The 24,632-nt window shown below is 39.3% G+C and overlaps 1 protein-coding gene across 1 annotated transcript in view; it reads right to left on the bottom strand.

Annotated features, from left to right (window-relative positions):
* LOC124616536 (GPI ethanolamine phosphate transferase 2) overlaps nt 1-24,632 on the bottom strand; it is a 91,735-nt gene that overhangs the window by 15,245 nt on the left and 51,858 nt on the right. Inside the window, exons 9-10 of the mRNA XM_047144853.1 lie at nt 17,465-17,733; nt 5,774-6,134 (exon numbers count right to left, since the gene is read on the bottom strand). Of these exons, the coding sequence (XP_047000809.1) occupies nt 5,774-6,134; nt 17,465-17,733 (630 nt within the window). The remainder of the gene's footprint in view (nt 1-5,773; nt 6,135-17,464; nt 17,734-24,632) is intronic.

Below are 24,632 nucleotides of genomic sequence, written 5' to 3'. Positions count from 1 at the left end.
AGTTGAAAATTATTTGCACTGATACAATAAGGAATGAAGAGGCTCTCTGCAGAATCTGTGAAGAAAAAAATATAGAAAACACTGACACGTAGAAGGGACAGGGTGATAGGATATGGGTTAAAATATCAGGGAATAACTTATGTGGTATTAGAGGGTGCTGTAGAAGATAAAAACTCAAGGTGAAGATAGGGGCCAGAATGCATCCGACAAGTAAATGAATCACTGAGAATGTAGGGTGCAAGTGCCACTCTGACATGAAGAGGTTGTTACCAGAGGAACTCGTGGCATGCCATATCGAGCCAATAAGAAGAGTAGTGATCTATGCTACTATACAAAGACAAGTCATAGATCAATGTTGTTACTAAAAATCTTGTAAAGTTCTTGACTTAACATTTCTCCATGATACTCAAATACATGTTCATGCATTCATATGGCAGGATTTTTTTTAACACACACACACACACACACACACACACACACACACACACACACACACACACACTTACAAAGGGGAGAGGTTTTTAGCAAAAATCTTGGTAAGTTCTTGACCAATTTACTTCTAATTTTTACACAATAATCGAATAAACCTTCAGACTGATATAGGCTACAAATTTTTTAATATATAAGGTAAAGGAGGTACGCTGTCACCAAAATTCTCAAAAAGTTACTGACCAAATTAACTTAAAACTTTTGCATGATACCCTATTAGACATTTGGACAGACATGAGCTACATAATTTTAAACAACACTGTACAAGTATTCTGTTAAAACAGATTCTGAGAAAGAAAACCCTGTACTGCACTCTGTCATGAAAATTTGCGGTTTGTTTTCTTTCTCTCAATCAGACAGATTGTTTCCACTCTATACATTCTTCCTTATTATATATATCATTAAAAAAATTGTATACACAACAATGTGTAATTTTGTTTTCTTCCCTGCAGTCGGTTTTCACAGACAACAGAAAAATCACAGACAATAGACTCGGTGGTGAAAGAAGCAGCTGAAATTTGTTTGGCAAAGTACTTAATCAATAGAGATAGCAGTTTCAACTTGGACAAATCATGGAATCCGACACCTTCTTTAATAAACTTGCAAAGACATCACCACAGTGCAGTTCAAAATGATATGGCAATAGCCCAGAATGCTTCAACAACATAGCCACAGATACAATTAATACATACTGCTTTGCCATTGATCACTGTCTCTTGTGCTTGTGCCTGCAGCCACATCCATAGTGGCCTAGTCAACAGTTTTAACATAATGGAGTGAATGCTGTAGCTTGAGTGTTGGCTCACTCTGAAGATGTCCAGAAGGTTTACAGCTGAAATATTAGGAGCAGAAATAGGGGTTTATGCGGCTGCACACTCTAAGTTTAACGGATCAGTCATTGCGCTATGCAAAAAATATAAATGTTTAGTTTTAATGTAGCTTATACAGTTTACTTTAAATGTTGTAAAACAAATTGCTTACTGGTGTAATCTAAGAGGCGGTATTATTATTTAGGGTAGTGGATATGAGTTGTGTGGAAGCTAGGAAGCAGACTTGTCAGTCTGAATGGTGATAAAGCCACAAGTGTTAGCTGAACTTGAAATGAATCCTTGTTGTAAACTGTAAGGACTTAGACACTGTCACTAAGTGTGACAACAATACTTATGAAATTTTCCAAATGACAGCTCTGGAATCACAGAAGCTGACACGAGTTTTCATTAGTGCCGCCAATTGATTATGGATTTTAAATTATTTTGAGGTACTCACTCTCAGACTTTTAACATTGTTCTGTAGTGTTTTGAACTTAAGATTTGGATCATATGAAGTGCTTTGAATTCAGAAGTATTTCAGTGGTTCATTTGTAACATTACTAGCACAGACTTATTGAAAATTTGATCAAGTTGAAGAGTGACTAAGAACTAATGAACTATTATGCCAAATTCGGGAACACAGCTGATGTGCTCCTACAGCATCAAATAATTCATAACTGTTCAATACTGTGTGCACAATTAAGCAGTCATCAGTACCAGTTCAAGGTTTTGTTGTGAGGGGCTGAATAAACAGTCATACTAAACATTATTTGAAAATTCTAGCAGACTAAAAGAGTGTGCTGGACTAGCAACTCAAATCTGGGACATTTTCATTTTGTGTGCAATTGCTCTGCTGACTGAGTTGTCCAAGGATGACTCACAACCTGTCCTCACAGCTTTGCATCAATAAGCACCTTTGTTGTCCTGCCTTCCAAACTTCAAAGTAGTTGAACTGTATGCCGTTCAAGTTGACCACTCCTGGAAGAAGGGATGTTGCAGAGAAATGTCTTAACCACAGATTACAGGTTTGTTTCATAGTGAAACATGATTTTGCTTGTGCAACGTAAAGTCAGTTCAGCCATGATCCTATATTTCTATAACTGTACATTACGACTTAGGCAGCTGCAGATAACCAATTTCAGGCAGTATTTTGGCAGTATATAGCTGCTGCTTGACCATCAGTGAGACACAGTTATTCATAGTGATCACACGTTATGTCATCAAGCTTTTGGCAAATCAACAAACACTTAATTCTATTACAGGTGTTAATTAACACCACAGGTTGATATGTGGCACAAGTTTTAAACTGCAAAATATTTCCAATAGTAGATGTGGAGTCTGACAATTTATTTCTTGTGAAATGCAGACTAAAGCTACAGAAATTGAGAAACAAGAAAATTAAGGAAATGGGAAATGGGCACATTGAAATAATCAGATTGTTGGCAACAACTAACTGAAATGAAAGAAAATCCAATACAAATAGAATGTGTAGCTTTAAAAGATGAAATAATGAAAGCAGAGAGGAAATCTAGGCACAAGGACAGATCCTGAAGAAATCCTTGGGCAAACACTGAAACATTAAACTTAACTGATGAAAAGATAAAATATAAAAATGCAGTACATGAAGTGGGCAGAAGGCAATACAAATGCCTAAACCAGGCATAATCAAACTGTTTGTACATCATGCAAAATTTTTAATTGTTGTATAAAAGACCCAGTCAAATCATTTATGTAAGCCCACAACAGGAGCAGTGCAACTACTAAACACTGGAAGATACCATGCTTGATATACCCTGTTCCAAGTTTGATCCGACTGCATGTTATGTAATTAAGACTCCATATCACATATACTAAAATAAATGACAAGTATCACCAGCAGATGTGTTGTGAGTGGTGAAACCACTGCTGACCACACACCGCACTGTGCTAAGCAGAAAAAAGGCTCACAGTGCATTGTGGTGTAACATATCACTTTGGTAAAGTGATTAATCGCACAATGTCTACAGTACTGATGAAAGATAATTGCCACCTTGACAGTATTTTCTAGCTTGAATAGTGAGTTTAGATGTGTGCATTGCTTGGAAGTTTCATCTTGTTTATGCCTGTAACCTGGTACTGATGCAAGACGGGAAAACGATAGATGCTTTATCACACTTTGTGGTACCTGCTGCTACCTTGACAGTTTATTCCACACAGCCTCGTCCTGCATCAGCACTGCACTATGCACCATAGAGCTACCATGACAATCAATATTATGTCATGGGAGCAAGAGATAAAGCTGAGCAGTCATTCTAGAAAGAATTGTCAGTCAGCTTGTACTGAGGGCAAGTAATAACTCATATTGTATTCAAACAACGTATGAGGTGTTTCAGTACTCTACTCTATGTATCGATATAATCTTATATGAGAAGAAATGTTTTCCATTAACTGGTAGAAAGTACAAGTCACTCAAGTTTTCAGCAGAGATACAACTGCAGCAGAGAAGTCATCCATCAGAAGTACACATTTTGGCAGAATGGCAATTCAAGAGATATAAGTTCAGAATTTAAGGGTATTTAAAGGTATTGAAGGTCATAACGTAACCTTACACATTTTCCATTTAAACATACCTTTGGATCCAAATTTAACTCCCACAGAATTGTGAATCGGGAGTTTTCATGTCACAGATTATCTTCATCATCATCATCATTGCTGGATTGTCTGACCAAGATAGCCAGTGCAAAAGCACCACAGGCACAAAGATGTGAGCTGGTGCCAGTGCCACTTGCGTGAGTCCCACCAGCTTCACGGGCGGCACTGAGGATAAAGATATCGACTTCGCCTTGGCCAGTTACCGGCCGAGTACAATCCGCCAATGCTCAGAAGACAGAAGAGCAGCTCTCATGCACTCGGTTATAGATCATCGTTCAGGGCTGACTTAGACAGGGTACATTATTTAATGAACTCTTAGAAGTGAACAGACAGCAGTTGTAAATTGCATTTGCTATGTACTGTGAAGTTTACCTATGATTATTTGCACTTAGCCACTGAGGGCCTTTTTTGTGTTATATTACAAGCAGTGTTGCAGACTTCATTATTCAATGATTCACAAAGATAAGTAAACCTTTTTAACTCATTTGTGTGACTTTGTTACTAATCTGTTGGAGTGTTTAGAACCTTTGTTCTTCTATCTTGTTACTTGACCCTGGGGTACAGCTGTAAAATAGTGGCAGGGAGAAACTGTCTTAGTGGTGAACTGCACCACAAGATATTTCATGAACTCACAAACTCGGCCTCCAGAGCAGTAGCGATGAGGCCTTTACAAAACTGGTGACAAGGGTTTACAAAAATAATTATTATTATTAACAACTTATTTATCAGTTAAACAAATAAATTTTCCTTTACTTACAAACATAACATTTTGTAAGACATATGACAAACAATTTTTAGCTCTCACAATTGATACCTTTTGGACAGTCAGACAAAGAAATCTCAATCATTATTTGAAATTTTTTTATTGTAAATTACTTAACATTACAGTGAGAAACATAATTCTATAAAGCTGTATTCTTTCGCCGAAATTCTTTCATTTCCTTCTCTATGATTTCTAACTGTTGGTAGAAATGTGCAACATTAAATTTACAGCTTTATTTGTTTTCATATTTAATGCTTTCTCTCCTAGTAGTTTCTTCATTAGTCGCTAATGTACCTACCTTTAAAATCTCTTCTATTTCATTGCGGTAAATTCTTCTCATGTCCAATTTTTTCTCTCACTATTAGGCTCATTATCGCCACCTACATCAATTCAGTGGGACGGATGATACAGAGCTGGAAAGACTTCAACTTGTGTTTTGGAGGAAAATTCAACAAGTTTAGTTTTTCAAATCCTTTCCATAATCCCAAGCATCAAAATGATTGTTTACTGAAAACAATTGAGAACATACTCCCAGAACTGCTCAACATACTGATTACTGTATTGTAACTTTGCACTTAATCATCAGAATTCACATTCATGTAGACAGCCTTGTATTCGCTGAAAAATGAAATGACAGCACAATACATTATGGCATTGGTGGCTTCTGACCCTTGGCAGGATTAGCTGTCATCAGCATTACAGCATCCACACATCCTATAATTCTTACCATGTATTCTAGCTACCATGACTTCGAACATACAAGCCAGGTGCAATCAATAACAAAACATTGCAGTTTACCTTCAAAGCCGGATGATGAACACTGTCAAATAGCCTGACACTGTCACAGACGAGACAAAAGGACATTTTTCTCTTGTTGGTTATCCAATGTCAATTTGTGCTATAGAATTTCAGCATTTACAGAATAATAGAGGATAACGAAAACTATAAAAAACCGAAGAATGCAGTCAAACTGAGAGGCCATAGAAAGGGACAATTCAGTGTCAAAATAGATTTCACTATTGCAGTTATTGTGAGAGTCATTCTGATACTCAAGAAAGTGAAAAAAAAAAAAATTACTTACCAAGTAAAAGTACACCAGATAAGAATGTCTTATTTTCATCAAGTGTCAGCCAGTCTCCAATATCTGGCAAATGCGCCCATTTGTCACCAGTTTGATTTAATTTTCTGAGTACGCAATGGAATGTGACTGCTAATAACCATCTGCAGACTAACTGTTTCATTTTCTGTTTTGTTACATTCTCACGTGAAATGCTTCCCATTTTGGAAGTGTAAGATACAATACACTCATACAATTTTGCAAGTGCCAAAGTGCTCCACAAAAAGTACCATATTTGGTGCTCTTCTTCAATGAAGCTGCTGGATCCCAGGCTAACAATATGTAAGACTAAACCTATCAATAAAATTTGATTTTCACATTTTACCTGCAAACAGTATGAAAGTAAATAAATATTTTCAACTTGTAACCAGTAATCATTGTGATAATGAGTAACAGTTAAGTGTTTATGTCCGACATTTTAATTTTCAAATACTGCGAACAATAGCTTTCATTGAAAATTATACTTTCACAGTTCTGATTTAAAGTTAACACAATGCAACACCAATAAACAAATGAAATATACCAGTGTCTGTAAAAATTTAGAAAGAAAGGTGTATACAAACTTGGACAATTTATTGAAAAGTGTACCAGCAGCAAGTGATTAAAATGGAATAGAGATTGTCTTAATGTAGGTCCAGCAACACCTCTTGTGTAACCAGAAAGTTTTGTAATAAGAGACATCAGCAAGTGAGAGCTGTCCAATGCAGTGAAAAAGTGAAAATAGGTCCAAATATGTCTCATCAACATCAGAGTGCAGGAGAACAGCAAAGGTATGACTTCTGCTGGAACATGATGATTGGTCTCAAGGAAATGGGTTTGACATTTTGGAAGATCCTGCTGCAAAAGTATGTGTATGTGAAACAATGGATAGAGGGGAGTAGGACAATGATGAGCAGGTACTTCAACACAAACTGTGACCACAGAACATATAGAAATGGTAAGGATGCAAGTAGATATTCTAGAAATCAGTGAGATGTGGCGGCCAAAAGAGGCGGCATTTTGGAGTTAGTATCGTAGTATTATTCATAATAAGTCAGAATGATACAGCAGAGTAGGGAAAATAATGAAGAGGGAAACTGACAACAAGGTAAAACGTTATATGCAGCAAAGAGAAAGAACATTGATGTTGAATGCAAGTCACAATTGGAGTCTGGAATACAATCACAGGTGAAGGTAAGGTATTACAGACATTAACACGGACACTGATTTAAACACCACAGTCCTTCACTCTGCATGGTCCTACTGGAGGTGGTATACTACTGACTTTTTCCCACTTTTTAACTGTCTTGCCCAGCCAGTTATTGAGGGACCTACAGTTTAATGCAGACTCCAGACTTTGGTGCAATTTGGTAGTTTTCATATTAACAAACGTTGCCAGAGGTCAAAGAATTGATAAATAACGCATGAAAATTCTAGTACTGGCCAGATATCGAATTCCATACATTTCAATCAGCAGTCTCATGTTTAACCCCTGAGCCACAGAAAAGTTAAGCTAGAGATCAAAAATAACAGATGAGCTTGGCATCAGCAAGAAGGGTTAATTTAATTCTATGCTGGACATGACTCAGTCATTGCACATGCACATTTTGAGAACCTCCTGAGCAAGAAATATACATGGAAGATGTCAGAGAGTCAAAGAAGGTAACAAATTGACTATTCTTGGGAAAAAAAGATTCAAGCATAATGTTAAGGACTTTAAAAGTTATCCAAGTATTGACAACTGGTAGCAACCATAACCAATTAAGAAGGAAATACCAGTTGACATTCAAATAGTTAAGCAGAAATCAGAACTTTGAAAACCAACAAGTTGAAAGAACCACAAACACAGGTTAAACAATGTTAACTCCAGTACGGAATAACAACAACGTAAGGAAGAGATATATTGCTACTTACCTTAAAAATAACTTGTTAAGTTGCAGAAAAGCACAACTAAAGGTACTTACACATTGTATTTTAGTTGTGCCTGTCTGCAACTTAACATGTCATCTTTATAGTAAGCAGCAATCTTCCTTTTCCTTACAAATTTAGGTTACTATGAAAGAATGTGAGACAAAAGAAATAATGACTTTTCACAGAGTTTGGTGTGGAGAGCCAATGGAATGGTCTTGAAAGATATGTAAATGCAAGTGAAAAGAGGCATTCCGGCCTGCACTGCCTGAACTGGTGGTCATATATGTACAAGGTGTGCTTGCTTGTGAGTATGAATGGCATGTGTTTCTCTTTTGCTGGTGACAGCTGTGGCTGAAAGCTTTATGAAAGTGTCCTTTAATTGTGCCTGTCTGCAACTTAACATGTCTTTTTTTACAATAAGTAACATGTCTTTTTTACAATAAGCAGCAATCTATCTTTTCCTACATTGCTGAAAAAGTACTAGGACTGAAAATAGCAGAAAAGAGGCAGCCATTGATAAACTGATGTGGAACTAGAACTATAAAGGAACAATGAAAATGTCAATTGTTGACTGTCAACAGCTAAAACATAGGGCACTTGGACATGAAGTTATCCAGAAATGTAGAAAAGTTCTATAAGAATGGATGGAGGAAGAACGTCACGAGATAGATACAAAACAAACAGGGTAACATACATGCTGCACACAGACTAATAACCAGTCACTTTAGAGATGACAGAATAAGTAATAAAATGATTTGAAATGAAAATAGTATTTCAGTAATGGAAACAGAAAATAAGGTGATAAGATGGGAAGAAAACTAGGAGAATCTATATAGTTGCCAGGAGAAATTAGGCCAAGTGAAAATAAGGACAGGATGCAAGAAGATGAAAGAGGGAGATGTGACAGCAAATTTCTGAATTTCAAAATAATTTGCTTGAACTCAGAAGAAATAAATGCCCACAAACCGATGAAATACTAACAAAATTCCTGTGGACATCAGGCCACGGGGCAGAACAGCAACTATACAAGCCTGTGAATAAAATTTATGGAACTGGAAAAATCCCAAGAGATTTTGTAATGAATAAAGGGAAGTAAAAGCATATAGATGTGTACAGTGTCACATGTATCAAAAATACTCTCAAGAGTACTTCAGTGGAGGACGGATGGTAAAAATGAAAGTAAGGATAGTATCAGTTTGGTATTACAAGCAGCAATGGCATCCAGGAAGCTCTTTTAGTACTGAGGGTAGTGATAGAGGGCATATTTGAGAAAAACAAGGACACATAAATTGAATTCAAAGAATTTGAGAAGGCTTTTGATAAAGAGAAATGGAATAAAATGATTTTAGCTCTTAGATATTGGGCATCTACTACAGGGACAGAAGAGTAAACCATTCTCTTTATAAAAATCAGACTTAAGTGGTCATCATTTACAAATAGATACAAGATATCAGAATCAAGAAAGTTGTTCAGCAGAGTTGCACATTGTGACCACCGTAATTCAATTTTTAGATAGAAGAGGCAAATAGGTCAGGAAAGTAAAGAACTATCTTGATGTAGGAGTTATTGCAGTGACGGTACTTTCAAAAGGCCGCACATGCAGCAGTGTTATTTCATCAGCAGAGGAAGTCTCAGACTGTGTGGGTGCGCGTGCGAGAGAGAGAGAGAGAGAGAGAGAGAGAGAGAGAGAGAGATGACCATCAGAGCCCAAGCCCACCACGGTCCCCAGTCTATTTAAGGCTAGCCAAGCTACACTTGGCCTCAGTTCTCTATAGGTACTGGTGTACTGCTACTACACCTCTCTGTGTACCTAGTTGGTTCCTGCTGAATGTTACTTAAACACTGTGCTCAAGCTGTTAATGTTTCCGTAGCATAAAGTTGTGTTCAGTATACTGGGCATGTTGTACTTATACATAATTACATCACAACTGGCGATGAGTGTGGTCCCGCTCACCACGCAGATTTCTACTCTAGTTGGTTCTCCATTTTTTCTCATGATGACTAATGGTGTTATGGAGGACATTTTATGTTAGTTGGTCAAACAGGAAGAATCATTCGCTACAGCATTGCACCACCAATCACAAGCACGGTACAATCAACTCATGTACTTCAATCATTGCCTACTGTTTTGTCTAGTCAGCAGCTTCTGTTTTGTCTAGTCAGCATGCTCCTCAGTCTGTGTCATCTGCTGTTTTGCCCTCCATGGCCCCCATTGTTTATCTGCCTCCCTTTTCTATGTACGATGAGTCCAGTGATGAATGGGACACATAAGATAAACGTCTGCGAGAACACTGTCAAGCTTTTGGGATTACTGGAGCTATTTTATGTTGTGCCTTGTTCCTTTCATGGATATCACCAAGAATGTATTAAGTCCTACGTCAACTCATCCCTTTGCAGGATCTGTCTCTCTTTATGTTTGACCAAATGTGTGAACTACTTTCAAAATACTACTGTAAGCATACCCATGTTATTGCATCCTGACTTGAGTTTTACCACTGTAGAAAGGAACCACATCAATCCTATTGAGCATGGGTGGCTGAGCTCCGTGGGTTAAGTTGTTGTCGTTATTTTGTGTCCGAGGTGCACAAAGAGCCGTATGCTGATCAGATGGTGAAAGATGATGTCATTCATTTAGCTCCATATCGTGAGGCACGAGAGCATGCCCTCCAGTGCATAAACCCATTCCTCTCCATGGTTTTAGCTATTGCATGGTTGTTCAAGGTGTTGCAAGCTGCAGGTAACCAAACTGAGTCTTGGTGTGAGGTATCAGAAATCCAACACACTCCTTCACACCAAGCTTCAGATAGTTCGTAAGGGGAAGACGTGGTTGCAGCAGTCCACATATGATCACAGTGTCAAGATGGCCGGCCTCACTCCCAGCAGCAGCAGCAGCACCAACACAGTAAACAGGTCAGTAAACAGCAATGTACGAGTTCCATTCTTCTGTCCTGCCAAAAACGCTGGTTTACCTGTCATAATTGCAACAAAAAATGTCACATTGTTTCTGTTTTTAATGCAAAACTTGAGCGCAGCAATCCAGATGCAAATATGATGTAAACATTGTATTTCTATTTCCATTGTGCCAAACAAGCTTTTCATTGATTTTATGGTTTTTCATAAAGTTCTGCACATGCAAATGGATACAGGATCTGCAGTAACCTTTTTAAACTCATAAACTTATATGGACTTGGGGTACCCTCTGCTTCTTGCTGTGTCACGGAAGTTAGTAAATTATAATGAACAAGAGTATTCCTATTCTCAGCCAATTCTGTGCTCCAGTGACCTACAAGTCAGTAGACCGGTCACTTAAATTTTTTGTTGTAGATAACACACACATGGAGAATCTTTTTGAATTAAATGCTTTTTAGCTGTTTGGTTTTACCATTTCAGATGAAGTGATTTAGTGTCTGAACAAGTGCCATAAACATAGTTAGATGCATTACATTCCAAGTTTTTTCATTGTTCTCTCATTGATTTGGAAGTGCCAACAATTTTCAAGTGCACATTACCATAAAACCTTTTGCTTGGCCTCATTCCTTCTGGGCCCATCTGCCTCCAGCAGTACTTACGCAACAAGTCAAAGATGATTTAGATCACTTCAAGGAATCCGGCGTCATTTGGCCTATTGAGTCAAGTGAAGGGTCTATCCCCTTATTTATAGTAAAGAAACTGTACGGCCTATTAAACTTCCGCAGTGATTTTAAAGTTTCAGTGAAAGCACAATCTACAGTGGATGCATAACCGATAACACATCTGGGTGAACTCTTTGCAAAGTTATCATATGTCAATATTTTTCAAAAATTGACCTGTTCGATGCCTATTTACAACTCCCTTTAGATACAGAGTCACAACATATGTTAGTTGTGAATACCCCTTTTGGACTGTACCAATATTTGCGGTTGTCTTTTGGAGTCACCAGCATTCCCACTATTTGTCAACACTTTCTGGAACAACTTACAGCATCTGTGCTGGGTTGTGCAAACTATCTGGACGACAGTCTAGATTCTGGTGGCTCCACTGAGGAACATTTGCAAAACCTCCATACTCTTTTTTTTTCAGTTCTCCAAGTAGTTAAGTTTAAGTGCAACTTAGAAAAACTGTCAATTTTTTCAATCTTCTATTATTTATCGTGGGTTTGAAGTTTGTTGGGAGGGTCTCAAACTCCTGCATTGCTGTGTTTCTGCTATTGCATCACTTCCACCCCCTATGTCAGTCAAAGAACTTCAAGTTTTTCTAGGCAAAATCGCATATTACCATAAATTTTTGTCAGGGCAGCAATAATGTGCAGCCATTGCACATGTTGCTGTGCAAAGAGACTCAGTTCCACCCTTATGACCACGTTGCAGTTTGTGCCCTGTTTAGTGACATACTAACCAGGCCTCCACTTGGTCCTTACAATGGACTCTTCAGAGTACAGGTTGGGGGCACTGCTGGCTCATAGATACTCCAATGGCGTACTGCTTATGCCTCAAAAATTACTGACTCCTCCTCAAACTACGTACTCTCAGATAGAAAAGGAAGCCTTGGCTATTGTACATGTTGTGAAGAAATTCCATGTTTTTCTCTACGGTGCCAAATTTCACCTGGTCACTGATCACAAACCATTGTTTTATTTATTCAGTGCATCTGGGTCATTACCAGATAAAGCAGCACATCGCATTCAACGTTGGGTTCTTTTTGTTTTGCATCACAACTACGAAATTCACTTCTGCCCTACGAATCAACATGCAAATGCCGATGCTTTGTCCCGCTTGTCGGCCGGTCCGGACTCAAGAGCTGATCCGGACGAATTGCTTTATTTCCACAGTGGTGTCGCTGCATAGCAGACGGTTGTCACTAGAACATGGATTGCAAAGGCTGTAGCTCTGGATCCCCTTTTGCAGAAGGTTATAACATTTGTACAAGATGGTTGGCCAGACTTGCCACCTTCTCGTGCATCCTACCCCCTCCATAATTACTACATCTTTCAACATTGATTCTCGGTTGTGGATGGTGTTTTGCTTTAGATGCGGATCACATGGTCCCTCAGGTAGTGATCCCCTCAGTGTATTGCCCAGAGGTCTTCCATTTATTATATGCAGATCATTGGGGTATATCATGCACAAAAGCATTGGCCTGTCAACACGTTTTGGTCCGGCTTGGAGGTGGCATTACCCGCCTGATTGCCTCCTGTTCACAGTGTGCTATTCACCAAGCAGTTCCCCGGGGTGGTTGTCTCCTTAGCCCACGCCACTGCACACATGGGACAGTATACATGTCGATTCCACTGGCCCCTTTCTCAACACTTATTGGCTGTTGGTCTCTGACACATATTCTCATTTTTCATGTGTCATTTGTTGTTTTTCCACATCCACAACTGCCACTGTCACAGCCTGTATGTTGCCAGTTCTTTGTAGAACACTGCCTTCGGTTGGTTTCTCTCCTTGCACTGTTTCACACCGTTCAGCAAGAAAAGTCCAGTGGCACTACTCCATGGTCACTAGCTGCAGACAATGCTACACCTACTGTGTCCTCCATCTAGACATCAACCTGTGCAGCCGCCATGCCTCTACCAGCCGGGTGTGGATGTCTGAGTGCACCATTTTGGATGTAGCCCTAAATGGAGTCCAGGTGCTGGGGACAGCATCTGCAACATCTGTACAGAAGCTCAAGGCACCATAATCAGCTTCACCTTCATGTGGATTGCCAGGTGTCCCCTGATGTCACACAGTTGCCTCCAAGCCCATCCACATTGGGTGCCACACCACCTGCAGCTGCCCATTCTCCACTGCTGTGTGGGTAAGGGTATCTGACCTCAGTGGCCAACCAGCAGTTCCTCAACTGCTTCCAACACTACTGTCAATGATTCTATCACCCATTCCTGGGCAACTGCTGATACCCATATCATCAGCACTGCAAGCACCATCACCAATGCCCATGCCTGAAGTCAACATGGAAACAGTCCCGATGTCACCAGTGTTGCTGCATGGTTTGACATGGGAAGGTGGGTGCAGGATGTGTCCGCATCCAAATCAGGTCAGAATAGAGCCCAGCAGATGAGGAGGAAAGCATGGACTTCTAAAGAATCATTGATCTCCCTAAGAGAGGAGGAATGTCATCCGCAGAGAACGCCTCAGACGTACGCGCAGGGCTTAACAACTGGCCGGTTTTGAGCACGAGTACTCACGTCTGCTCAGGCACGTGCTCGCGAGCAGGTGCAAAGTCGCGGAGTAGGGAGGGAAGGGAGGGAGGGGAAATGCGCGCGCACGTTTGAATAGGAGCGCAGCATGCCTATTGAATTCGCGCCAACTGTGTAACATTTAAAGTACTACGATCAGCTCTAACAGTCACTTCGCTTGTTAAGAATCATGTCAAGTCGCCGTTGTGTAACCCCAACCATGCTTTCGCAGTTCAACCTCCATTGGGAGGAATTCTATCTGTTTACAGAAAAAGATGGTGTTGCAAAATGTTTAGGATGTCACAAAACGCTGAATTCTTTTAGGAAATTTAATTTGCACCGACATTATATGTCATACCACGCGAAAGACTACGGAAGTGGAAAATGTGATGGACCAGATCGTGCACAGCAAGTTATTAAACTTAAAAGGAAGCTATCCGAAGATGATCTGGACGACGAAGAAAAATCAACTGAGGCAGCTCTCAGAGTGAGTTACAAAATTGCTTTGCTTTTAGCAAAATCCCTGCGCCTCTTCACTGATGGCGATTTAATAAGAGAATGTTTGGTAGTTGCAGCGGAACATTTGTGTTCATCTCAAGTTGAACAGATTCGGATTGTGCCATTATCTAACATGACCATTATGCGTTGCATACAGGACATGGCAGACGACGTCCAGAGCCAGCTTGCAAATATCTGTAAAAATTTTGTGGCGTATTCTCTAGCTCTGGATGAAAGTGTTGATATCACTGGAACAGAGCAGCTTGCCATATTTATTAGAGGTGTTAGTAGAGATCTTCAGGTGAGGGAGTAGCTCCTCGATGTAGTAGCCATGAAGAACACTACAACAGGAGGTGATATTTTAAGTAGTGTTGAAGAAAGTGTTGAAAATATAGGACTGTCGTCGAATTCTTTAGTTTCAGTGTCTACAGAGGGTGCACCAGCGATGACAGGGAAAAAAATCAGGTTTCGTTGCGCTGTTGAAGGAGAAAATGCAAAAACTGACCGTGCCGAATGAAATAAGGGGCATTCACTGTGTGATCCACCAGGAAAACTTACGTGCAAAGAGTATCACTAAAAAATGTGATGAGTGTTGTTGTTCGTACAACCAATTACTTAAGGAAGCATGGGCTACAACCCAGGCAATTTAAAAGCTTTCTTGAGGATGTAGAAAGCCAGTATGGTAGCCTGCCTTATTACAGCGAGGTCCACTGGCTTAGTCGTGGCGAATTATTAAATTGATTTTTTTGCCTATTAGGTGAGATAAATATGTTCATGGAAATAAATAACATGTGTGTTCCTGAATTGAAAGAGCCTTCATGGAAATGTAACCTCGCGTTCTTAGCAGATTTAACTAGCCATCTGAATGCTTTGAACATTTCACTACAAGGTAAAGATCTGCTAATTACTCATTTCATAGATCGAATACGAGCTTTTAAAATGAAATTGACACTTTGGGTGAGTCAGCTGGAAACAAGAAATCTAGCTCATTTTCCTAAATTATCACCCATGCAAGATGTTCACAAAGACTGTGAACATTATTCACATAGTTTAGTTGTCCTTAAGGAAGAATTTGATCAACGCTTTCAAGATCTGACAGCACTAGACAGTGATTTTGACCTGTTCTCCTCTCCATATTCAGCGAATATTGAAGAAATTCGTCCTGAGCTGCAACTAGAAATTATTGACCTGCAGTGTGACAGAAAATACAGAGACAAATTTCAGAACAAGAAAAACGTTTTGGAATTCTACAGACACTTCCCTCAGGACAGATTTCCTCATTTGCATAAACTGGTGGCTACAATAATATCAATGTTCGGTTCCACGTATGTTTGTGAACGACTGTTCTCTGCAATGAAATGTAACAAGACGCGCCTGAGAAACGCATTGTCTGATCAAAACTTAAACTGCACGCTGTGCCTACAATGCACGAGAACAATTACTCCAAACATAGACGAATTGTAAAGGGCAAAAAGTACAAGATAACCGAGAATCCCACACTTCAGTGACACCTTTTATTGTGTAACAGTTCACAAATTAATACGAATGTAGAGGCATACACTAAGCTAATAAAATTATGTGGCACTTGTAAATTCTCCTTTATTTGCTTCATTTGTCGCAGTAATAATTCGTGAGTGATATGCCTGCAGGTGGTCGCGGATTTACATTGACTGGCGGCAGCTATTATGTGCCCTCCCTACGTGACTCTCCCCACTCTCCGCTCTGGTCCGGTAGTGGGGGTAGCGTGCTCGCGCTGCTCTGTGCTCGCGCCTTGCTGCTCACAGCTTGCTCCGCGAGCACGTATGTTGTGAAGCCCTGCGTACGCGCATGATCGCGCGCTTGCGCGCGCATGATTGCGTGTGTGTGTGTGTGTGTGTGTGTGTGTGTGTGTTATATATATATGTCAGAGCCCACCACGGGCCCCACTCCATTTAAGGCTAGCTGAGGTATGCTCAGCCTCAGTTCTCTATGTGTATTGCTACATCTCTTGTGTACACCATTGGTTACTGCTGAATGTTAATTTATTACTGTGTTCAAGTTGTTACTGCTTCCGTGGAATGAAGTTGTCTTCAGTCTACTGATTGTGCTGTTCTTACACCTAATTACAACAGTTATTTATCATACACAGAAAATCAGCGTGATATGGTTTGCTAATGACATTGCAGTGGTCACCAAAAGTGAAATGGAATTTTGCAAGTCATTTAATAAAAAGGGATATGTGCTAGCTGATAGCTATAATATGCACTTGTAAGTGGAATTCATCATCAACTGTATGATATTTAGAGGCCTTCAGCAGTGAGCAAAAGAAAAATTAGGTAATCTTGTCCTTAAATTCAGGAAGGTCATAAAAGCGTACACGTACACAATAAGGAGAGAGGGAGAAGGTCAAGCATTTTGGCAGAAGGTCCTGTGGAGTTTGTGAATAGAAATGTGCTGCAAACAATTTTCTTTCAATCCATTATCTCGCTACCAATTTTCAGCAGGTGCTCCAGGCAACGATGTACGAAAATATTCTTGAGGAAATGAATTACCAGAAATGGTCCAAGTGTACATAAATGTTGATAGATGCTGAAAAAAAGAAAAGAATTGCATATATGCATCTCTCTTTTCCCGCGGTTACAAAAGTATGGCAATAAGATGGAGTAGAATTACCTCTCATATTATGAAGTGAAGAAAATTATGTTACACAAATATGGAGTCTAAACAGTAACATTAGTTACATTCACCACAGCCAAAATGTTCAGAGAAACAAAATAAATGTAGATCATAGTAAATGTGGATATGAGGATAAATGAGGGATCACTTCTCCCACATTCCACAAATTCTCTTTCACAATATTGCAGCAATGCATGTGTAGGACAATGGAAATTTTGGAGAGTTGGATTTACACAGGATAAAGTTTGTAATTCTTCCACTCCTGATAAAGTATACATTGCACCCAGACCAAAATACAGTTTTGACTAGCCACACATAACCAAAAGTGTATACTCTTCCATGGTAAATAATTTTATCTAATGTTTCATCAGCTCATCTCACCATTAAAGTAACACAGACAGTAAAGACTCCTCAAAATTAAAAGACAGTTTAGGCATATAAGTACATGTACTCACCATCAACTTAGATCTATGCTGGAGACACTCTCTTATCATTACTATATTGAATGATGTCAATAACGCAGCAAAAAGTCGTACAAAATATGATTTGGTGCTTGGTGTGCAGAGAAAACTGTCAGGGCTGTGGATGCAGCACGCAGAATTAAGCACAATGACCAAGACACTTAAAACCAATATTCTTGTGGGCACAACTTTAAAGCTCACCAGTCTCGAACATGGAAAAATAAATAGTACGAACGTGCTCTGCAACAAAGGTATGGAAAAAACTGAATTAAAAGTAAGTTAAATGATCAGTGATTTATGTTCTCATTAACTTTAGTGAAAACAAACATGAATGTACAGGTTGCGGCAAAAACATTCTGCCTAATTTAAAGTTCAAATAAAAACAGAGGAATCAAAATAAAGAATCTGTATTAACATGAATTATATCGACACAGTGGGACTTTCATTTTTTTAAAAATGTGTCACTCAAGTGATATCCTCCACTATAAATGCAATGTTGAATGTGATTTCGAAAATTCTGCAGTATTCTAATTTGCATTCCTTGAGGAATAAGAGTAATTTCTTCTTCTTGTATTGCACTTCTAAGGGTAAGCAAAGTCCACAGCTAATATCTGAACACCTCAGTATTAAGATGCTCCCACAGATAAAAATCTTTAGAGTGTAAGTTCTTGTGATCGTGCCGACCTGGGACTGCTGCCATGTGAAGAAATCAAGCAGCTGGGAAACATCTGTCCCAGGAGTTGAAAGAAATCTGAGGTTTTGTGAACAGTGGTTCCATCCTCCTAGAACCATAGTTGCTCAATCTGCATTGCATTCAATCTCAGTGCAAAACAAGTGTTTATCATGAGACTGTATTGATGAGAGTTTACTGTCCAGTAACATAATCCTCTTCAAAAAGTAAGGAACAATTAACCCGAGTCTTCTTATTGGGCACCATACAGTAATACAATAATTATGTAGTGGTATTCCATAAGGTTCACAAGGTTCTGTCCACTCCAAAACAGGAAATTTTGACGATTAACGCATGCCAATAAGTAAAAATGGGCCCCATCAATGCAAAGGACCACAGCACCTTCAGGCAAGGCACAGTTTGAAAGATGTTTTAAAACGACAACACACGACTGCCACAATCACGTACAAATAATTGTAAAAGAATGACCATTTTGTATGCACGAAATTGCAAGTCCTGTTGCAAACCATGTCTGCACTTTCTTTAAAGTTTGATATTGACAAGCTAATGATTTTCTGTTCTGGAACTGCCCCACAAGAGGGAATCTGGAAGCATTTCCAGAAGCAAACTTGCCAGCAACAATGGAATAACCATTTACCAGACATGTTTCCACAACGTAAGCACATTCTTCACTCATCCACAGCTTGGTTGGAATTACAGATTACAGTTTGCACTAACTGAATGTCAATTCCAGGCACTCAAAGTCCAATTCAATCCTCGTTGTTGTTATTGTTTCGATATCATTATTGCAACCTATCACTACGGCAACGTATGTAAGCAAAACTTCCCATTGCACAGGTATCATTCATGTTAACACAGTTTCTTCATTTTGATCCATCCAATATTTTATTTGAAATTTACCACCAGGTGTAGAAATATGAAACTGGAATTTGGTTGCAATAATTAAATGTCTGTTGTTTGAAACTGATAAACAATGTTTTATTCAAAATAATCTCCATTGCTATTTATACATTTCTCCCACCTCTCTGGCAGGTTATGAATGCCATGACAAAAAAACAGTTCTTCTTTCAAAGCAAACCAGTCAGCGAGCCACTTTCGTATATTTTCATATGAAATGAAGTGTGTTTCAATCAGAGCGTGTCCCAGTGATGCAAATAGATGATAATTGGACCAAGCCAATCTCCAGAATAAGCCGTATGCCCTAGTATTTCCCAACTGAATACCTTGATCATTTCCTTGACCAATATGACTTTGTGTTGCCTTTTTCCATATTCCAGTCTTTTTCACGTAATGCTAGATTTAAATGGATCATTTACTGTTGGTAGCAATCAGTGTTAATAGTTTCACCAGCTCATATTAGATGACACCCTTCTGATCCCAACAAACACAGAATATTGTCTTCTTTCCAAATGGGATTTGGTCTTGCAGTGGATAGCAATGGTTTGCCTGGATTCACTCATAATTTACGACACTTATTGTTGTTATGGTCTTCAGTCCTGAGACTGGTTTGATGTAGCTCTCCTTGCTACTCATTCCTGTGCAAGCTTCTTCATCTCCCAGTACTTACTGCAACCTACATCCTTCTGAATCTGCTTAGTGTATTCATCTCTTGGCCTCCCTCTACGATTTTTACCCTCCACGCTGCCCTCCAATGCTAAATTTGTGATCCCTTGATGCCTCAAAACATGTCCTACCAACCGGTCCCTTCTTCTTGTCAAGCTGCACCACAAACTCCTCTTCTCCCCAATTCTATCCAATACTTCCTCATTAGTTATGTGATCTACCCATCTAATCTTCAGCATTCTTCTGTAGCACCACATTTAAAAAGCTATTTTCTTCTTGTCCAAGCTATTTATCATCTATGTTTCACTTCCATACATGGCTACACTCCATACAAATACTTTCAGAAACGACTTCCTGACACTTAAATCTGTACTCAATGTTAACAAATTTCTCTTCTTCAGAAACGCTTTCCTTGCCATTGCCAGTCTACATTTTATATCATCTCTACTTTGACCATCATCAGTTATTTTGCTCCCCCAAATAGCAAAACTCCTTTACTATTTTAAGTGTCTAATTTCCTAATCTAATTCTCGCAGCATCACCCGACTTAATTCAACTACATTCCATTATCCTCATTTTCCTTTTGTTGTTGTTCATCTTGTATCTCCTTTCAAGACACTGTCCATTCTGTTCAACTGCTCTTCCAAGTCCCTTGCTGTCTCTGACAGAATTACAATGTCATCAGTGAACCTCAAAGTTTTTATTTCTTCTCCATGGATTTTAATTATCACTCTGAATTTTTCTTTTGTCTCCTTTACTGCTTGCTCAATATACAGATTGAATAACATCGGGGAGGGGCTACAACCCTGTCTCACTCCCTTCCCAACCACTGGTTCCCTTTCATGCCCCTCGACTCTTATAACTGCCATCTGGTTTCTGTACAAATTGTAAATAGCCTTTCGCTCCCTGTATCTTACCCCTGCCACCTTTAGAATTTGAAAGAGAGTATTCCAGTCAACATAGTCAAAAGCTTTCTCTAAGTCTACAAATGCTAGAAACGTAGGTTTCCCTTTCCTTAATCTTTCTTCTAAGATAAGTCGTCAGGTCAGTATTGCCTCACGTGTTCCAATATTTCTATGGAATCCACACTGATCTTCCCCGAGGTCGGTTTCTACCAGTTTTTCCATTCGTCTGTGAAGAATTCGCATTAGTATTTTGCAGCTGTGACTTATTAAACAGATAGTTCGGTAATTTTCACATCTGTCAACACCTGCTTTCTTTGGGATTGGAATTATTATACTCTTTTTGAAGTCTGAGGGTATTTCGCCTGTCTCATACATCTTGCTCACCAGATGGTAGAGTTTTGTCAGTACTGGCTCTCCCAAGGCTGTCAGTAATTCCAATGGAATGTTGTGTACACCCGGTGCCTTGTTTCGACTCAGGTCTTTCAGTGCTCCGTCAAACTCTTCACCCAGTATCGTGTCTCCGATTTCATTTTCACCTACATCCTCTTCCATTTCCATAATATTGTCGTCCTCAAGAACATCGCCCTTGTACAGACCCTCTATATACTCCTTCCACCTTTCTGCTTTACCTTCTTTGCTTAGAACTGGGTTTCCATCAAAGCTCTTGATATTCATACAAGTGGTTCTCTTTTCTCCGAAGGTCTCTTTAATTTTCCTGTAGGCAGTATCTATCTTACACCTAGTGAGATAAGCCTCTACAGCCTTACATTTGTCCTCTAGCCATCCCTGGTTAGCCATTTTGCACTTCCTGTCGATCTCATTTTTGAGACGTTTGTATTCCCTTTTGCCTGCATCATTTACTGCGTTTTTATATTTTCTCCTTTCATCAATTAAATTCAATATTTCTTCTGTTACCCAGGGATTTCTACTAGCCCTTGTCTTTTTACCTACTTGATCCTCTGCTGCCCTCACTACTTCGTCCCTCAGAGCTACCCATTCTTCTTCTACTGTATTTCTTTCCCCCGTTCGTGACAATTGTTCCCTTATGCTCTCCCTGAAATTCTGTACAACCTCTGGTTTAGTCAGTTTATCCAGGTCCCATCTCCTTAAATTCCCACCTTTTTACAGTTTCTTCAGTTTTAATCTACAGTTCATAACCAATAGATTGTGGTCAGAATCCACATCTGCCCCAGGAAATGTCTTACAATTTAAAACCTGGTTCCTAAATCTCTGTCTTACCATTATATAATATCTATCCGATACCTTCTAGTATCTCTAGGATTCTTCCATGTATACAACCTTCTTTCATGATTCTTGAACCAAGTGTTAGCTATGATTAAGTTATGCTGTGTGCAAAATTCTACCAGATGGATTCCTCTTTCATTTCTTACCACCAATCCACATTCACCTACTATATTTCCTTCTCTCCCTTTTCCTACTCTTGAATTCCAGTCACTTATGACTATTAAATTTTCGTCTCCCTTTACTACCTGAGTAATTTCTTCTATCTCATCACACATTTCATCAATTTCTTCATCATCTGCAGAGCTAGTTGGCATATAAACTTGTACTACGGTTTCTAATCTACCTGCCCAATAAAGGCATCTGACATTCCACACTCTGACTCGTAGAATGCCAGTTTTCTTTCTCCTGATAATGAAGTCCTCTTGAGTAGCCCCACCCAGAGATCCGAATGGGGAACTATTTTATCTCCGGAATATTTTACTCAAGAGGACGCCATCATCATTTAACCATACAGTAAAGCTGCATGCCCTCAGGAAAAATTACGGCTGTAGTTTCCCCTTGCTTTCAGCCGTTTACAGTACCAGCACAGCAAGGCCATTTTGGTTAGTGTTACAAGGCCAGATCAGTCAATCATCCAGACTGTTGCCCCTGCAACTACTGAAAAGGCTGCTGCCCCTCTTCAAGAACCATATGTTTGTCTGGCCTCTCAACAGATACCCCTCCGTTGTGGTTGCACCTACGGTATGGCCATCCGTATCGCTGAAGTACGCAAGCCTCCCCACCAAAGGCAAGGTCCATGGTTCATGGAGGATTAAGGCACTTAGTAGTCTCAAAATATAACCATTTTTCATCACCTGTCACTATTCGATGGAGAAACAACTTTCTTTTGTATCTGGCAAGGAGCTATTCACAAGTGGTCTTTCAGTTTGCTTGCTGTCTTTCATTCAGTTCATGTGGAACCCATTTTCCCACTTTCTGCACCTTTCCCTTAGCTTTCAACCAAAGAGAAACAGCTTTTTGCATCACATTCAATTGTTCCGCGAGTTTCTGTTGAGTCTGAGTATCATCTTCATCCAATAAGCCCTGCAATTCATTGTCTTCGAACTTTTTTGGTGGTTTCCCATGCTCGTTGTTTCTCACGCCAAAATCACCACTTTTGAATTTTTTGAACCACTCAAAAGACTGTTTTCCCAAGAGCATGTTTGCCGAAAGCTTCGATAAGCATTTGATGCGATTCTGAAGCAGTTCTCTTCTAATGATAACAGAAAACCAATGCTGTCTGCAGATAGTAGTTCGTAGGCACAAAACTCGACATGTTTATGGGTCTGAAACAGATACCGATGTATGAAACTTGGGTTACTGTGTGTTGACATTCGTCCTCAGTCATTATAGGAGACCGATGGTGCTGTAGACGAGGTCTCAAAGGCCCTACACTGACTGCTAGCACCATCTACAGGGAAACTCTGATTTCATACTTCTACACCTGGTAAATTAGGGAGGCCATTTCACTGCACCCTTAGATTAGCTTCTAGCTTGTACACAAATGGTGTTTGTAAGATATTATAAAACTAACCGACATCTTACTCTATAAAATAAATATGTTTATGTCTAAAGCCAAACACACGGGCAAAGGCAGTATTAAATTTAGCCCATGACTGAATACATCAAGAAAACAAAAAATCTTATCAAATTGTAGAGGTAAAGGCAATTATTTAGTCGTGGGGCATCATATGGGGTTCTTACAGCAAACAATGAAGTAAAATGAGAGAACAACAATAAAGAAATAAACGGAAAGACATTTGCTAGAAACACAAATATATGACTGCAAGTACTTTTTGCAAGATAAATGTTAAACTCTTTGTTTGTGAGCCTATCCACTACCCATGCCTTCATTAAGTTTATTTTTATTTATATATTTATCTGTGGACAATTGGCTTGTATGGGCAACATCAAAAGCGTCCATCACTTACAAAGACATACAAACATATAAAATCTGCAAATAGTTTAAAACCACAAAAATGTTGTTGTGGTCTTCAGTCCAGAGATTGGCTTGATGCAACTCTCCATGCTACTCTATCCTGCGCAAGCTTCATCATCTCCCAGTACCTACTGCAACCTACATCCTTCTGAATCTGCTAAGTGTATTCATCCCTTGGACTCCCTCTACGATTTTTACCCTCCACACAGCCCTCCAATACTAAATGGGTGATCCCTTGATGCCTCAGAATATGTCCTACCAAGCGATCCCTTCTTCTAGTGAAGTTGTGCCACAAATTTCTCTTGTCCCCAATTCTATAAAATAACTCCTCATTAGTTATGTGATCTACCCATCTAATCTTCAGCATTCTTCTGTAGCACCACATTTTGAAAGCTTCTATTCTCTTCTTGTCTAAACTATTTATCGCCCACATTTCACTTCCATACATGGCTACATTCCATACAAATACTTTCAGAAACGTCTTCCTGACACTTAAATCTATACTCGATGTTAACAAATTTCTCTTCTTCAGAAACGCTTTCCTTGCCATTGCCAGTTTACATTTTATATACTCTCTACTTTGACCATCATGAGTTATTTTGCTCCCCGAATAGCAAAACTCATTTACTACTTTAAGTGTCTCATTTTCTAATATAATTCCCTCAGCATCACCAGACTTAATTCGACTACATTCCATTATCCTCATTTTGCTTTTGTTGATGTTCATCTTATATCCTCCTTTCAAGGCACTGTCCATTCTGTTCAACTGCTCTTCCAAGT

Source organism: Schistocerca americana, chromosome 5 (assembly GCF_021461395.2).
Source record: "Schistocerca americana isolate TAMUIC-IGC-003095 chromosome 5, iqSchAmer2.1, whole genome shotgun sequence".
Lineage (NCBI taxonomy): Eukaryota > Metazoa > Arthropoda > Insecta > Orthoptera > Acrididae > Schistocerca > Schistocerca americana.
Note: the sequence above shows the minus strand (reverse complement) of the source record. Positions and strands in the feature narration are given on the sequence as shown.